Below are 17,598 nucleotides of genomic sequence, written 5' to 3'. Positions count from 1 at the left end.
GGCCAACAAATATGTTGGTGCTGACTAGAAGACACCCAAGTATTAGTAATGGGATTGCTGGTGTCACTTACATAGCTGCTGTTGCCTGTAGCTGCTTGCTGTGTTTACCAGAACCATCTTTGGAGAGATTTCAAAAGATGAGTGCAGTTACAGGTGGCAGTTAGTCAGGTACACCCATGGGGTGTGAGAAAGAGGAAATGTTTGCTTGAGGTGAAGGTGACTGGTTCTGATGCATGGCAAGCTTCATTGTAGAGTTGGGTCCTGCTCTGCCATGAGAAGCTAGGTGAACTCAAGCAGTTAACCCTTCTGAGTCTTTTTGCTCATCTGTGTCAAAAGGATTTCATGTTTTGTGGGGAATCGTGGTGAGAGATTTAGAGATACTGAATGCTAAGTAAGTTCATGGTACATATAAAGCACTCAAATTCGCTTTTTAAAATGAACTTATGTGCCAGCAGGATATTCAGGAGTCACTTATCCAAGTGGATGCTCTGGAGACAACATTTAGAGAAGTCTTCTCTACCTATTCGTCCCAAATACCCTCAAAGCCCATAGATATGGATTTGATACACCTTAATTGGATGGTATTTTCAAGGCCCCCTGATGGTGCAGACAAGGTACAGGCCCAGGTTTCTGAGTAGTGGCTAACTCACAGCCCATCTTTACCCACAAGGCAGATTTTTATTAGTCCCAAAGCCGTAAGCACTATAAGCAGTCTTTCTTAGTCAAATTCGTCAGTTAGACCTGATTGCTTCAGCTACCAGTGCTAATCTTAATTCTCATTCTCTCTGTGTGTGTGTGTGTGTGTGTGTGTGTGTGTGTGTGTGTGTGTGTGTGTGTGTATTAGAGTCTTTCAACTCCCTGGTGGCCAGTTTGATGTGATGATCATTTCTGCTTCCTACAATATTGCTTGCTACAGGGTAATGCTCAGCTGTCTTCCATCACCTGAACCTGACACTCTAGATGCATGCCAGCTATGACTGTAGCATAAGGTAATTAGTGACGTCTAATGGCTGCACTGCCATTCAGGATTTTAGAAGAAAAAGTGATTTGCTCTGACGTTTGTGGCTCCTATACTTGCTGCTTTGTATAAACAGGTGAGCAGCGAGTGTTTGTACACCACAGAAATGGCCTGCTGGCTTTGGTCTTTCATGAAATCGCTTTCATACCTTGTGTTGGTGCTGTCAGATCTCAGCTTCTCAATCTTAAGTAACCTTAAAAGGAGATGCAAGGCAAGAAGTGGACAGCAAACTTAAGGAGTGTATGTGGATAGTGCCAATTTTATTGAAGACAGTTCCCTCTGAGACTATAGGCCTAGCTACTCAGAAGGCTGAGGCAGGAGGATGCATGAGCCCAGGAGTTTGAGGCTGCAGTGAGCTATGGTCACACCACTGCATTCCAGTCTGGCAACAGAGTAAGACTCTGTCTCTAAAAAACAAACACAAACACAAAAACAAAACAAAACAACCAAAAGCAGGCTAGAGGATGCTAAATGAGACTTTCCTAAATCTCCATTTTGGCTGAGACCCAAAGCTGTGGACAAAAATTGGCAAATATTTCCCTATGTTGCAGATTTGCTGCTGATCCATGAATGATTTGCTAAGGAGTAGCCCAAAGCTCCTCTACCACAGGAGGCAAGAGTGATGGAGAAAATATCAGAAAGTGCAAGCTTCTTGAAAGGGGCTGGAGTGCCTTGGGTCTGCAAGCTAAGTGAGGGGATACTTTAAAAGACTCAGGGTTTGACATGTGTCTGTCCCCTGGAGTTTGGAGAGCACAAGATTTGGGGTACCTGGTTCTCCCCTGAAACAGTCTAAAGGAAAGGGATTGAGCTGCCTAATTACACAGCCAAGAGAGCCATCTGGGTGAGAACATGGCGAGAGTGCACACCCTGGAAGGTGTGTCAGCCTGAAAGGGCCTCCTGGGAAGATCAGAAGGAGCCTTGGAGAGCATACCATTAGAGCCGGGGTGGTCAGGTACAGACTGGGTTCCCTCCATCTGAGAGTGGTGCACTGGGCAGTTTCCAGTTGGAAAGAGTTCTAAGAACTCACCAAAACAGGGGGCTCTGAGGCAAAGGACATGGAATCAACCTAGGTGCCAATCAATGGTGGATTAGATTTTTTAAATGTGGTACATCTACACCATGGAATACTATGCAGCCATAAAAAATGAAACCATGTATTCTGCAGCAACATGGATGCAGCTGGAGGCCATTATCCTAAAGTGAATTGATGCAGGAATAGGAAACCAAATATTGCATGTTCTTACTTCTAAGTGGGAGCTAAACATTGAATACACATAGACATAACGATGGGAACAATAGACACTGGGGACTACCAGAGTGTGGAGGGAAGGAAGGGGTATGTGTGGAAAAACTACTTACTGGGCACTATGCTCACTACCTAGGTGCAATATGCTCATGTAACAAAACCTGCACATGTACCCCCTGAATCCAAAAAGAGAAAAAAGGTGCTCTGGGAGAAAGAGTCAGCCTTTCGGCACATGTCACTCAGACCTGGCCCCACATTATGACATTACTAGCCACAGAAATAAGACTTTGCCCTTTTTCTCTGGTTTCTACCCCCTTAACCTTTCCCAGAGCCTACATGGGCTATAAACAGCAGCATGGCTGAATAGGAACAAAGGGAGCAGAAGACAGAAAGAAGGGAGTAAGAAGAAACCACTATCATCACCCCAGTATACACACACTCTTTACCACAGGCTTCTAAGCCTGGGGAAGGACTGAGCTGGGCCAAGCAGGATAGAGCTTGGTAATTTTTAAGCTGAAAAAACTTCTAAAATAATACAGATCCCCAACTTTCAATGGTTCAACTTATTTTCCTACTTTACAATGGGCTTATCAGGGTTATTAAATGTGTTTTCAACTTGTGATATTTTTTACCTATGTGAGTTTATTGAGACATAACCCCATAAGTAGAGGAGCATCTGTACTTGGAAGTGAGATACTGTTTTAAATAGTTACGAGCGACTGAGGGTAAAACAAAACAAAACACGGGTTATTCCCAAGCTAATAACCTGAAACAGAGAAGGAATCAACATAATACATTCACAGCCCTTTCAATAAGCTGGTTACAACTGGCTGAGCTCGTTAGGGAAGGAAACACCAAGGGAAGTTCCCTAGAAGTTCTGAGAGGGCAAAGCAGTCTGAATTCTGTGTAACTCTATCCTCATTCATATCACATTTTGGGTGGCTTGGGGGAATTTGAGATAGGATATTTAAAGATGAGCTTAGTGGCTGACTTCAACCAAAGAGCAGCCCTGTTTGTAAAAAGCCAGTCAGAGCTCACTAGAGAATAGTAACTGCAACTAGTCTTTCCTTCCTCTCTCAAGGCCAGGCTCTCTAAAAGCAGTATTTTTCTAACGATTTTTTTTTTTTGGAGATGGAGTCTTGCTCTGTCACCCAGGCTGGATGGAGTGCAGTGGCATGGTCTCGGCTTACTGCAACCTCTGCCTCCAGGGTTCAAGTGATTCTCCCATTTAAGCCTCCCGAGTGGCTGGGACTACAGGCACATGCCACCACACCTGGCTAATTTTTGTATTTTTAGTAGAGATGGGGTTTCACCATGTTGGCCAGCCTGGTCTCGACCTCCTGACCTCCAGTGACCCACCCGGCTCCACCTTCCGAAGTGCTGGGATTACAGGTGTGAGCAAGTGTTCCCGGACAAATCTTTTTATTTTTTTTTACTACAACCCACATCAAGAAATACATTTTACATCATGATCCAGTAAATACACTCTCATTTGAAACAGAAACTTCAGCCCAGTATGGTGAAACCCTGTCTCTACTAAAAATACCAAAAAAAATATTAGCTGGGTGTAGTGGCGCACGCCTGTAGTCCCAGCTACTCAGGAGGCTGAGGCAGGTGAATCACTTGAACCCGGGAGGCAGAGGTTGCAGTGAGCTGAGTTCACGCCACTGCATTCCAGCCTGGGTGACAGAGCAAGCCTCTGTCTCACTCAAAACAAAAGAAAAAAAGAAAAAATACCCTGCTAGGTATACCAGCTATTTTCTATTACATTCCTTTTTTTTTAATGCAGGTCTAATGGGCCTAGAATCACAGTTTGAAAAACAGGTGTATATTTCCCTCAGTATCAGTGTGGGCAGATGGGTAGTGGTGGGGCCATTGACTAGCAGCAACAGCGATACTGCATACTGATTCCAACATCCCAGATGATGCTTCTAGAGAATTCTAACATTCCTCCTGCTCTTGACCATTCTACATCTGAATTAGGGTTATCCAGAGAAAGAGAACCAATAGGATGTATGTATACACATATATATGTGTGCACATATATATGTATATACATACTATATATACACATATACTATATATACTATATACTATATATACATACTATATATACTATACATACTATATACTATATATACATACTATATATACTATACATTATATATACTATATATAAACACTATATATATACATATAATCGTGTGTGTGCATGAATGTGTATATATTATATATATATTATACATATATGTAGAGAGAGAGAGAGAAAGAGAGAGTTATAAGAAATTGCTCACACAATTATAAAGGCTTACAAGTCCCAAGATCTGCAGGGTAAATTGGCAAGCTGGAGACCCAGGAGAGCTAAAGGTATAATTCCAGTCTGAATCCAAAGGCCTAAGACTTAGGAGAGCTGATGGTTTAGGTCCAGTCTGAAGGCCAGCAGGCTCCAGACCAACAGCTGATGTTTCCATTTGTGTCTGAAGGCAAGAAAAGGCTGATGTTCCAATTTGAAGCCAGTCAGGCAGGAGGAATTCTCTTACCTGGGGAAAGGTCAGCCTTTTTATTCTACTCATGTCTTCAAATGATTGGAGGAGGCCCACCCACATTAGGGAGGACTATCTGTTTTACTTAGTCTTCTGATTCAAATGTTTATCTCATCCAATAATACCTTCAGAGAAACCCCAGAATAATGAACTATCTGAGGCTGGGCACAGTGGCTCATGCCTATAATCCCAGCACTTTTGTAGGCTGAGGTGGTAGAATTTCTGGAGCTTATGAGTTTGAGACAAGTTCAGGCAACACAGTGAGACCTTGTCTCTACAAAATAATTTTAAAAATTAGCTGAGCATGGTGGCTTGAGCCTGTTGTCCCAGCTACTGGGGAGGTTGAAGTGGGAGGATCACTTGAGCCCAGGAGTCTGAGGCTTCATAGAACTAGGATAGTGCCACCACACTCCAGCCTGTATGACAGAGTGAGATCCCATCTCTAAAAAAATTTAAAATATTTTTTAAAAAAGAAAGAAATACTTGGGCCCCCTGTGGCCTAGTCAATTTGACACACAAAATTAGACATTGCTATACCCCTATCACCCTAAATAAGGCACCAATCTTAGATCCTATTAGATCCAATTTAGTTTTGACTTCAGTAGCAGTGAAATAAGAACCAAAACAGAAATAAAACTTCAGGAACTCTGTAAATGCCTCTATGAAGAGTGTAAGGTGTATTTCAAAGCATAGTTCCAATATCAAAAATTGTCTTGCATGTTCTCATCAGCAGGTCAGTTTGAGAAAGCACGAACAAAGTTATAGTAGTTAATCTTGCCTTCTCCATGAGAGCACATCCTGATTAACTGTGGAGAGAGCAAAGAGAATAGGTGAGACAGATCTGCAGGGCTTCCGTCAGCTCAACTGCAGAGTGCATTTATACATAATGATCCCCAGCCTTTGTAAATCAGTTCAGAATTTTTGTATCCTCAAGTTGATTCTGAAATGATCCTGTGAACCTGGCAGGTAGGACAGACATTATCCCCATCTTACACTTAATGAAACCAAAACTGGATGGAGTAAATGACCTTCCCTGTTGAAGGCCGAAAGAATGAGGGTCATGATCAACTCAGTATACCACTGGAGGCTATATGAGTAAACAGTAAACTGTTTCTCATGAAAGCAGGATGTTGGCAAACTGACGAACTGCGTCTGCTGCCCAGAAGGAATGCTGAAGGCAGTCACGACCCAGGCACAAGTGTTTCTTGTGATTAGACACATCTGAAGCCTGTTAGCAATAATGTGAACCTGTGATCAATTAATCCCTGCTCTTTCTACCCAATAAATATGAAGGGCTGTAGAGGCTCGGGCGGTTGCCTTTGCTCACTAGAAGCAGGCAGCTCTCTTCTTTCCCTTCCTTTAAAATAGTTACTTTTGTTTTAAGTTTTCATTTCTGCTTCCATCCTCCTTCGTTAACTCTCGTAATGATGGTCTCAAGTAGTAACAGTAGTAATTGTCGTAGAGACGTCTCAAGTAACCGTGGCAGTCTGCCACACTTCCGAAGATTTCAGAACTAACATCCATATTTATAAAAGCACTTTTAGTTGTTTTTATATTCAAATAAAAGACTGTCCACTCAGCTCATGAGGAGTAAGACTTTTTAAATAGCAGGCTCTTGCTACCACAGCCTAACGGAAGGGTCTGGTTATGCCACTGCTCAACCTGTGTCCCTTGAAACTCAACTGTGACTGGTAACAGACTGATTTTCTGTGGTTATTTTTATAAGACATGTGCAAATATGTCCCACCCCCACTTCCCTGCTCCACTTGCCAATGACTGCCATCCCTCTCTCCCATGTCAGTTCCCACATCAGACAGTATGAAGAATTTGAATATCAAAAGTTGGGCATGCTGTCAACCTAAATTTGGGGAGCTAAGTGTGTGTTTGGTCCACATGAACAAATACTCTTCTGTCTGCCCTCCTACTCACTCCCTGCTAATGTTTCTGTCTATGAAAAATCCTCATCTCCAACCTAGTCACTAGCCCTAAACCAAACCCTTTCCTAAATGACTCTTAAATTCTGAACACCTGTTTTGGCTAAAAGATCTTTAAAAAGGCCTACAGAACCTCAATATTTTTAATCAGTAAGAATGTCTCAACGATCATAAGCCACAGTCCTTGGCATTTCTCAGGGGGACTTTGTTCTGACTTGCAAGGGAACCCTGGCTTAAGGGTTTATAATGAAGAAAAGGCATGAAAGTCCCCCTTCAACTCACTTATGAAAATTCAAGGAAGAAAACTTCCATGCCCTTTCTCCATCAGCTGCTGGCCATGCTACCACTACTGACAGATGCCACAGCCCTCCCGCAGTGGTCACGCCTTCGTCCATGCTAACCCTACTGATGGGCCAGTGTAGGTATCAGCTGTGAAGGGTATCAAAGGCTGCCAACCAGTCTGCTCAATCAACTTATCTTTGAGTCTCCCCTTGCTAGCTGTCCCTCCTGGATCGTCTCTGTTGCCCTTCTTCAGCCCTGACATGTTGGTCTACTAACCACTCTGTGTTGTCCAGCCCCAGGCCCACTTAAAGAGATGCCCTGCAACAGCAATTAGAAAAGAATGCAAATGCTAGAATCAACAGGCAATACCTAATCAGGACAGAATAGTAGATCTGATCTGAACATCCTAAATCTGGCCCAGTTGTAGTGAAATACACATACAATTGCCTTTAGGAAAGAATGATCAGTGCTTAGCCTCTGCAATCGACTCATAAGAGTAATTCATACTGACCTCCTTAACCAAGGAGTCATCCACTGGGACGTTAAGCGATTCACAGATTTTAAAGAACATGTCTCTGTCCACATATCCTGAAGCTTCCTTGTCATAAATTTGAAATGCCTCATGAATGTTGTCTTTGCATGAGTGATCTTTCAGTTGCTTCTGAATTGTGTCTATTAATGCTTCCAATTCCTGCACGCCTGGATCCTTTTCAGTTTGCTTGCTGTAGAGAAAGGAAGGAAATGACTGCACATGGTATTTATTCTTGATCAATCTCATCTCAGTGACCAAAGTTCTTACTTGATGAAATCAGGGAAGCTTCTAATCACAGCTTTGAGATTGAGCTGACCAATAACTGAACACTTGCCCACAGGCCGATAGCTGACCTCCACATCAGGAAGGCCTGACTGGGGGCAGTTTTTGAATTTCCTCCCTTCTTGCTCAGCCTCCTTTCCTGCCATCTGTTAATCACTGCACCACAAGGAGGCAAATCTAATACCACCACCATGCCAAATTTGGTATCTGTGGGAATCACATCATTGTCTCTTACTACTGTTGCAGATTGTTTCCTCATCTACAACTAAATGCCTGAGTGATATATAGAGAGAGAGATGATATAAATAGATAGATAGAGATCTGTAGCCAAGAATCAACCTTTTATAGTTTTAATATTATTCCCTCTCCAATTCACACTGAATTTTGTGAAAGGTTATCTATGGAAGCTAAGAGATTGCTCTGTGAGGTAGAGTGAGAAGTTTGAGCTTAGCATTTACTGAAATTAAGAGAGAATAGTAACACAGGGTGTTGGGAAGAGAGAGGTCTAACCCTTCAAAAAACAACCACAATAAGTAGAGGCTCAATTTTTATTTCCTCTGAACATGAAGGTACAGTTATAAAATTAAAAATTTTAGAGCAGAAAGATTCCCTCATATTTCATCTTCATAAATCCTTTTAGAACAAAATGGGCCAAATAAACTCAGTAAGCATTCTTCCCTCTTTCAGTGATGAGAAAACACACTTGAAGACCTGAGTGACTGATCCCAGATCCCATGTCAGCGGCAAGACTAGCACTCACATCCCACTCCAGTTCCAACATATTCTCTCAATTATGCCCAGTCACCTCTCACTGAATTCTTCTCCTCCCATAACTTGAAAACTATCAATCTACCATTGCTTTTCTGTATTTATTTTTCTTGAGTATAATATTTTAAAAGTTCACTGTTGCAAATAGCCTCTTTTTAACTTATTTCCCTCTTTTACCTGCTGGCAAGTCTTGCTGGGGAAGGTATAAAGTGGAATAACCTTTCAGGAAAAATTTGGAAACATGAAGCAAAAGTCCAGCAAATAATCTCAAATAATTTATCCTAAGGAAATAATCATAGGTTGTATGCAAAGATACATCTATAAGATTGTTTTGAGATAGCCTAAATGTCCAAAAATAGGGAATTAAATAATTTACACTACAATAAAGCAACAGAATAATACTGTAGCCATTGATAATGCTGCAGAAAGAGTATAAAGATATTTTTAGTGAGAAACTCAAGACAAAAAGTATGTATACAGTGTTACCTTGTGTTATAAAAGTTGTGGGGGAATAAGAGCGCATACTTAAAGTTGCTTATATCATTTAAAGAAACTCTGAAAAGATATTCAAAAAAATCAACGAAAGAGGTAGTTACCTATGGGGAGTGGAGGGTAAGAAGTAGGGACATGAAAGATGGGGTAGGAGCAAAGCTTTTCCTTCGTCCCTTCATATCTGTGTCTTAAAATATTTCATTTCACGAGGGTTCATGATAGACTATCAAGTGAAAAAAACAAAATAGTATTACAGAATTTTCTACTTTATATGCATCTTTAAAAACAAAATATTAGAAGTAGTTATCTCTGAGTTATAAGATTTTCAAAAATTTTTGTTTATTTCCATTTGTATTACCTAGATTTTTATTCCCTAAATTTTCAAATTCTGGTCATGTGTTACTTTCGTAGTAAGCCAAGAACAATAAAAATCGTTGTAATAATCCCCAATATCTAAATGCTCTCTGGCATTATTAATTATAGAAGCAGAATATGTTTATCTGATGAATGTAATTCAAATCATATATACTAAATTATGAATGACCACCAGAGAGCTATTTTAGTCGCAGAAAGCAGTCAAACCTCAATCTTCCATGTGTTTCCAAGAACTAGAGCCACGAAACATATAAAGTTAAAATGTGATCATCCAATCATTTGGGGAAAGAGACATTAACTCTCCCTTTCCCAAAGAAGCCAGATTCCCATTCCCCTTTATACAGCAGGAAAAATACCCATGGCATCTGCTGCCTTTGAGCAAGATGGAGTAAATTCACAGATAGATGGCAACAGGTGGTACTGTTTAAGGAAGAGCTAGTTAAAGTTACAGCCCCTACTTTATTGCCAAAGCCCAAGTCAGGGCACATTCTGGAAAAGAGCTGCAAGTTACAGGCCAAGGTTTGCTCACATGGGTCAACAAGAAAACAGAGGGGCCAGCTGGTTATGCCCAACAGGGACTGCCAACTGAGAGGTGGCTAGAGGTCCTAACATGCTGGGTGAAGACTCCGTGCCAAGCCCTCCAATGACCTTCCTTAACTTCCATAAAAGTGAACGTGTTTTATAGAGTGGCTAATCTTCCAGAGGTAAGAGGGATGTCACAGTTTTCTGTGTGCTCTTAGAATATTTTGCTATGAGCATCCTGGCAAAGTCCTCCACTTAGAAAATGAGACAGATAAGCAAAAAGAAGGAATAAGGAAGAGCAGGTGTGCTAGAGAGATGAAAATGACAATGGCTTCATTTTTAGTTGTACAAAGTGGGAGATGCTGGTGGCTCAGATGGACAAAGACATGTTGAAAATAGATTCAGCAGAATGGAGAGCAATTCAGATACTGCAATGTCTAGAAAGTTTAGAGAAGACAAGTAAGAGGACCAAAAACAGGACCTTGAGAAATGCCAACCTAGTAGACAGAAGTAGGAAAGACACACACAATAGGCTTTAAGAGAGGTAGGACTACCAGAAACTTTGAATTTCCAGAACTCAAGAGAGGATTTCAAAAGAGGGGTGATAAAGAGTAATCAATATTATATGTAGATCAGAAAAACTAAAGACTAGACCAAGGGGTCAGCAAACTATGACACCCAGGCCAAAGCCAACCTGTTGCCTATTTTTTATATATAAAATTTTACTGAAATACAGCCACTCCTATTCATTTATGTATTGTCTATGGCTGCTTTCACGCTGTAAGGGTAGAGTTGAGTAGTTATGCCAAAGAAGGTATGACCCACAAAGCCTAAACTATTTACTACCTGTCCCTTCACTAAAAAAAAAAAAAATTGCCGACCCTTGCTTTAGATTATGAGCTCCCTATTCTCTCATATAATTGCCTAAGCATTTAATATAAAATTTGGTATATGGTATAAACTCAAATATCTGTTGAATTAATGACTAAATGAGAAGAGTCCATTATACTTGGAAACAATCAATGACCTTCAAGAAAGCAATTTATGAAGCAGTCATTAAAAAAAGTCAAAAAGATTCTGGAGCAGTCAGGAGGGAAGTGGTTACAGACACAAAATAGAAGAATTAGATTTGAAGAAATAGGAGGAGTTACTTATCTCTGACAAAAGAAGGTAAAGAGAAGAAAAGTGATAGTAGAGAAACATTCTAAGATGAAGGGTGAGAAAACTGATGAAGCCCACATTGGATCATTTGATCTCATCTTTGAAACCAATTACTTCCATTTCCTTAGAGAAAATGGAAAAGGAAATGAGAATATTTGGAAAATTCTCATGGGAAAAGTGGCTAGAAGTGAAAAAGAAAAGGATTAAAAAGATAATTGAGTAAGTGAGTAGGGTCCTCTTGAAGCTGAAGTGCACAAATGGGCATGTTAATGGAACAAGAATAATACATAGGAACAAGTGTGTGTATGTATCTATGCTATTCACACATGTGGATTTCCTGTGGAGGGTGGGTTAATAAGTGTGTGCATTTGCTGTCCTTAAGTCTGAGTTCAAAATACTGCAGTGGAGGACCCCAAACCCAAAGAGAATTTAAGAACTTGAAGATGAAGTTAATACTCAGTTACCTGTGCATTATTCTAATTTTCTGGCTCAGAGAAAGCAAATGGCCAACTCCAAATTTCATCATCTTAGAACTGACAATTGACATAAAAAGTACTGGTCTGACAAGTACTCATGATCCCCTTTCATGACTCTTCGCAATGAGTGGCAAAATATATTTGTAACTGCATTTCCTTAGAGCAGGATTCTTTATCAGATGGGTGAGTCGGGAGCTAAATGCAGAATAGCTAAGAGGCACAGAAGATGCGACAGTGGATTTGTATCGTCTCCATGTGTTTTTCCTAACTCATCTCTCTGACCCATCACAAGAGAAGAAGGGCGGGGGTGAGGATCAAAATGAGGATGGCAATGGATCTCTTAACCCATGTCGTAGTCCATTTGTGTTGCTATGAAATAACTGAGGCTGGTAATTTATTAAAAAAAAAAAAAACCAGAGGCTTATTTGGCTCAGAGTTCTGCAGACTGTATAAGGAACATGGTACCAACATTTGCTTCTAGTGAAAATGTCAGGCTGCTTCCCTTCATGGTGGAAAGGGAAGGGGAGCAGACATGTGCAGAGAACACATGATAAGAGAAGAGGCAAGAGAGAGTAGGTGGTGCCAGGCTCTTTTCAACAACAGTTCTCATGGGAACTACAAGTTAGAACTCATTCCTATGAGAATGGCACCAAGCCATTTATGATGGATCTGCCCTCAGGATCCAGACACCTTCCATGAGGCCCATCTCCAACACTGGGGATCAGATTTTAACATAAGGCTTGGTGGGGCCAAACAATCATATCTAAAACCATAGCTTGGTGGGGCCAAACAAACCATATCCATATGGCAACCTAAAATTTGAATTTCTCCTTATTTTTATTGATATCATATTCTAAGAGTCACAGTGGTATCTTTTCCTCATTACTACATTTTTAAAAACTTAAATTGCTAAATTTAAAACAATTTTAAAGATGATTTAATTAGTGGTATGCTGAAGCAAGAAGCTTTCCAGTGTCTGCTGGTATTTGCATAAACAAGGGACAATTACAGAAAAAAACTTTCGGGAAGTACTTGAATTAAATATATGACTATGAATATGAAGTGGGCCTTTAATGCTGTCCAACCACCAAACTATGCTTCTCTAGTCCGTTCAGCCTCCCACTTTCCTGGACAGCTATCATATTTGTTTAAGTCCTGAGGCATTTTTTTTTAAAGATGTGTCCGTGAAATGAGACAATTTTTTTTTTTTTTACATTTTAACATCTCTGGAATTAACATGCATTTTCAATTAATGATATGGATTATATCTGGCAATTTTTTCTTTCTCAGTGGTAGCTAAAATACGCTGTTTTAAATTTTATTTTATATTCATTTTATTGATATTTATATATTCAATAAAATAGAGCATTTCATAACTTCTCCTCTCTCTTGAAACCTCCAACATCTCCCTCTATCCTCACTCTTTCTACTGCACTACTATCACGAAACAATCACAAGGGCCTCCCAATATCTACCCACCTACCAGAATCTGAACCCACATATGCTGCCTTTTGCCTGTTGCCCTAGATCAAGGTTTTAAAGAGTAATCCCAGGACCCGTGGAGGTTCCCAAGACCCTTCAGGGGTCTGTGAAGTCAAAATTATTCTTGTGATAATACTTAGTCATTATTTGTCTTTTTACTCTTTTTCCCACAAGTGCACAATGGAGTTTTCCAAAGGTCACACAACACAGGCTATCACAGCAGGCAGAATACAAAAGCACATGAAAATCCAGTCATCTTCTATTACTAAGTAAGTCAGACATTAAGAGGTTTGCAAAAATGTAAAGCAATATCACTCTTCTCACTAAATTTTTTTTGTTTGTAAAAATAGTTTTTTTCACAAAATTATGTTATTTGTGTTGACATGAAATGGGTTTATTGTTTTCAAAATAAATATTTGAAAATTTTTCAGATATAATTTCTAATATGCTAAATAGCAATAGATATAAACACATAAAAACTCTTTGGGGCCCTCAATAATTTTTAAGGGTGTAAAGGTGTCTCGAGACCTGAAAGTTTGAGAAATACTGCCCTAGGTTAATGGTTGGTGCTTCTATCTGAAGCCAATTCCACCACTCATACTAAACCCCATCCTCTCACAAACTCCAGAAATTCTCCCCGCTCTCTCACACACTTATCAATGTTTTCCTCTCTATGGAATCATTCCCATTAACATACAAACATGCCATTTCTTCTATGTTAAAACAAAAGCGAAAACAAAATAAAACAAAACCTTCTCCTGACTTCACTTTCTCTGCTAGCTGCTGCCCCATTTCTCTGTTGTCCTTTGCACCAAACCTCCCCAAAAGAGTAGTCTCCACTCTGATCCAGAATTCCTCTCTCCCATTCTCTCTTAAATCTACTGCCATCAGGTTTTCCCCGTATTCCCATTCCACTGAAACTCCTCATTAAGGTCTCCAAGGTCCCCAATTCCCTTAATATTGCTAAATCCCTATTTGACATAATGAATCATTCTGAGGTAGGAAGTGGGACTCGACTCTGGAGGCTCGGCTCGGACACAGGACCAGATTGAGGACTAGCTAAAATAGGTCTGGGGCAGAGACGGCTTTTCATAAGACATGCCCACCAATGTGCCATATCAGTTTACCATTGCCATGACAACATCCGGAAGTAACCACCCCTTTCCACAGCAACGACGCAAACACCTGGAAGTTACCACCCTTTTCCTGGAAATTTCTGCATAATATGAGTACAGAACTGCCTTTGAGCTACAATTCTGGGCACAATGCCTATGGGGTATCCCTACTCTACAAGGAGCAGAACCTCAGCTGCTGCTGCACACTGTTGCTTAAAAACAGTTGCTGTTTAACAGCACCAGCTCTCCCTGGAATTCTTTCTTGGGAAAAGCCAATAATTCTCCCTGGTTGAGCCCTAATTTTGAAGCTCACCTGTCCTCCATCAAGTCTGTCTTCCTTGATATGAAGGCATTTCTCAGTTTGCACAGTTCCAAGACCCATGAATTTCGATTACCACCATTTAGTAAAATAACCCATTCCCCCAACAACATGGTTCAAATTTCAGTTAACACAGTTATTAACTATGAGTAATTGCATAAAGTACAAACTTATCTGTCAGGACTTTAGTCCACTAACTACAATGTAATTAAACAGATGCATATCACAATCAGTGACAATTACATCACTTCTTTCAAAGTCTGTTGGTGACTAGTCACTGTATATTTGTTTTATAGTTCACACAGACAGTAAAGTGTGTAGCTATGTTGTCCCCTTGTCTCTCAGTGATACACAAACTGTATTTTACAAAAACGGAAAATCAGAAGAAAGAATTGGTCAATAAGGATGAAAGTACAGCAAAGATGCAAGAAGTGAATTCAAGTCAAATATAAATGGAGTTATAGAAGAGAAAGCTGACTGTAGGAATGTCGACACAGCTGCCTTTCAAGAGACCCTGGATGTGCAGCCAGTGGAAACTGGTGAAGGCAAACCTATCAACATAAATGAGAAAAGTGGTTGTAATGAAAAGAATGAAGATATCCCAGATGCCTGTAAAATGCTTCACATTAAAAGAATGCTCAGAGATATCTCATTCTTATTAAAGGAAGTCTAAGACATATTTTATAACATTGAAAGCAAAAATCATAAAATGTTGGAAGTTGATCCAGTCTTAAACAGGAATATGACAATTCACCAAGGCATAGAACAGATGTTCAGTCTGCATCATAAGTTATACAATGAGAAGTAGGCAAGTGCTGCTCAAACCACTTTTGATAAAGTTTTTATAAAGAAATAAAACACTTTAATTCTTAATGTTATCAATGTTTTAAATTACAATGTGCTAAGTAAAAATTAGCTTTACTATTTTTTCATGTCCTTATACATTTATAACCATCAAAGTTTTTAATGTTGTGACAAATTTTTTTTTTTTTTTTTTTTTTTTTGAGACAGAGCCTTGCTCTGTCGCCCAGGCTGGAGTGTAGTGGCGCAATCTTGGCTCACTGCAACCTCTGCCTCCTGGGTTCAAGTGATTCTCCTGCCTCAGCCTCCTGAGTAGCTGGGATTACAGGTGCGCACCACCATGCCTAGCTAATTTTTTTGTATTTTTAGCAGAGACGGGGTTTCACCATGTTGGTCAGGCTGGTCTTGAACTCCTGACCTCAGGATCCACCCACCTCGGCCTCCCAAAGTGCTGGGATTACAGGCATGAGCCACTGCGCCTGGCAGTGACAAAAATTTTTAAAGGGCACAGAACAATTGTACATTTTCCGTTTGATTATTAAAATTGTTTTGCATGTTATTTTTTACAGTCCTATGCTACCCCTTCATTTGGCATCCAGGATACCGCATTTTCTTCCTGCTTTATTGGTTTTCCTTTTCAGTCTCCTTAACTGTAAGTGTTGGTGGACCCCAGAGCTTAGTTCTTAGAACCATTCTTTTCTTTAGCTACACTAACTCCTTTAGAGATTTCATCCAGGCCAGGAGCAATGGCTCATGCCTGTAATCCTAACAGTTTGGGAGGCCAAGGAGGTAGAATCACTTGAGCCCAGGAGTTCTGGGCAACAAACTGAGACCCCTGTCTCTACTGAAAATTTAAAAATTAGCTAGGAATAGTGGCGTGCACCTGTAGTTCCAGCTACTTGGGAAGCTGAAGTGGGAGGATCTCAGGAGTTTAAGGCTGCAGTGAGCTATTATTCCACTATTGGCACTGCATGCCAGCCTGGGTACAGAGCGAGATCCTGTCGAGACGGAGAGAGAGAGAGAGAGAGAGAGAGATCATGCAGTTTCACAGCCTAAAATATCACTATATGCCAACAACTCCCACATTTACATCGCCAGCCCAGACCTCTCACTCAAACTCCAGATTTACATATCCAACAGACTATATGCTCTCTACTTGGCTGTCTTAAACCTAATATATGATATATCCAGAACTGAAATCCCCACCCCAACCAACAAAGGATGCAACTGCTCTACCCACATCCCACATCTTCCCCATCTCAGGTGATCACAATTTCTTCCTCCAGTTGCTCACGCCAAACATCTTGGAGTCATCCTTAACTATTCTTTTCCCCTCACATCCCCTAGAAAATCTGTCTGAAGTCCAATTGGTGCTACCTTCAAAATATATCCAAATCAGACCACTTCTCCCCACCTCCACTGATACCACCATCCTGGGCCCAGACATCATCCTCTCTTGCCTGGAATACTGCAATAGTCTCTTAACTAATCTCTCTCCTAATCTATTTTCAACACAACAGCCAGGATAGTTCTTTTAAAATATATGTCAAATCTTGCAACTCCTCTATTCAGATGCCCCTGCTCCCAATGGCTCATTTCATTCGGAGAAAAAAGCCAGCACCTTTCCAAAGACCTATTAAGTCCTACACAATCTAGCCCATTGTTAATTTTCTAATTCCATCTCCTACTCCTCTTCCTCTCACTCACTCCATTTCAGCCACCCTCACTGGCCTACTTCTTCCCAATGTTCCTTGAGTACTTTAAGTAAAATATGCTAGTATTTAGGGCCTTTGCATGCACCATTTCCTCTTCCTGAAAAGCACTTCCTCCAGAAATCCACCCAGCTAACTCCCCTCAAGTGTTTGTTCAATGTCACCTCAAGGTATAACCACCTACCCTGACCTACCTTCACAACCTACTGCCACTCTCCAGAAACATTTATTACTCTTAATTTGCTCCAATTTTTACAGCATTCATCACCCAATATACTGTATAATTTATTTGTGTTATTGTCTATCTCCTGCTGCTTGGAAGATCAACTCAATGTGGGCAGCAACTTCTTGTCTATTTTGTTTACTGATAAAAGTCCAAGGGCCTGGTGATAGTCTCTGACACATAATAGGCATTTAATAATTATAGCTGACTCTTGAACAAGAATTTGCATTGCACAGGCCCACTGAAACCTGGATTTTCTTCTGCTTTGCCACCCTTGAGACAGCAAAACCAACACATCCTTCTTAGCCTACTCAA

General features: G+C 40.5%; 1 protein-coding gene across 4 annotated transcripts in view; it reads right to left on the bottom strand.

Annotated features, from left to right (window-relative positions):
• Window positions 1-5,461: 5,461 nt before the first annotated feature.
• EFHC1 (EF-hand domain containing 1) overlaps window positions 5,462-17,598 on the bottom strand; it is a 71,257-nt gene continuing 59,120 nt past the window's right edge. For 3 of the 4 annotated variants that reach the window (XM_054557631.2, XM_009241953.4, XM_054557633.2), the window contains 2 exons: window positions 7,535-7,745; window positions 5,462-5,613 (listed from right to left, as the gene is read on the bottom strand). In XM_054557631.2, the coding sequence (XP_054413606.2) occupies window positions 5,542-5,613; window positions 7,535-7,745 (283 nt within the window). In that variant the 3' untranslated portion in view covers window positions 5,462-5,541. Of the gene's footprint in view, window positions 5,614-7,534; window positions 7,746-16,219; window positions 16,347-17,598 lie in introns of those variants that run through there. The other variant, XM_054557632.2, reaches the window with a different exon arrangement.

Source organism: Pongo abelii, chromosome 5 (assembly GCF_028885655.2).
Source record: "Pongo abelii isolate AG06213 chromosome 5, NHGRI_mPonAbe1-v2.0_pri, whole genome shotgun sequence".
Taxonomy (NCBI): domain Eukaryota; kingdom Metazoa; phylum Chordata; class Mammalia; order Primates; family Hominidae; genus Pongo; species Pongo abelii.
The sequence above is the reverse complement of the archived record's forward strand: the minus strand, read 5'-3'. Positions and strand labels throughout refer to the sequence as shown.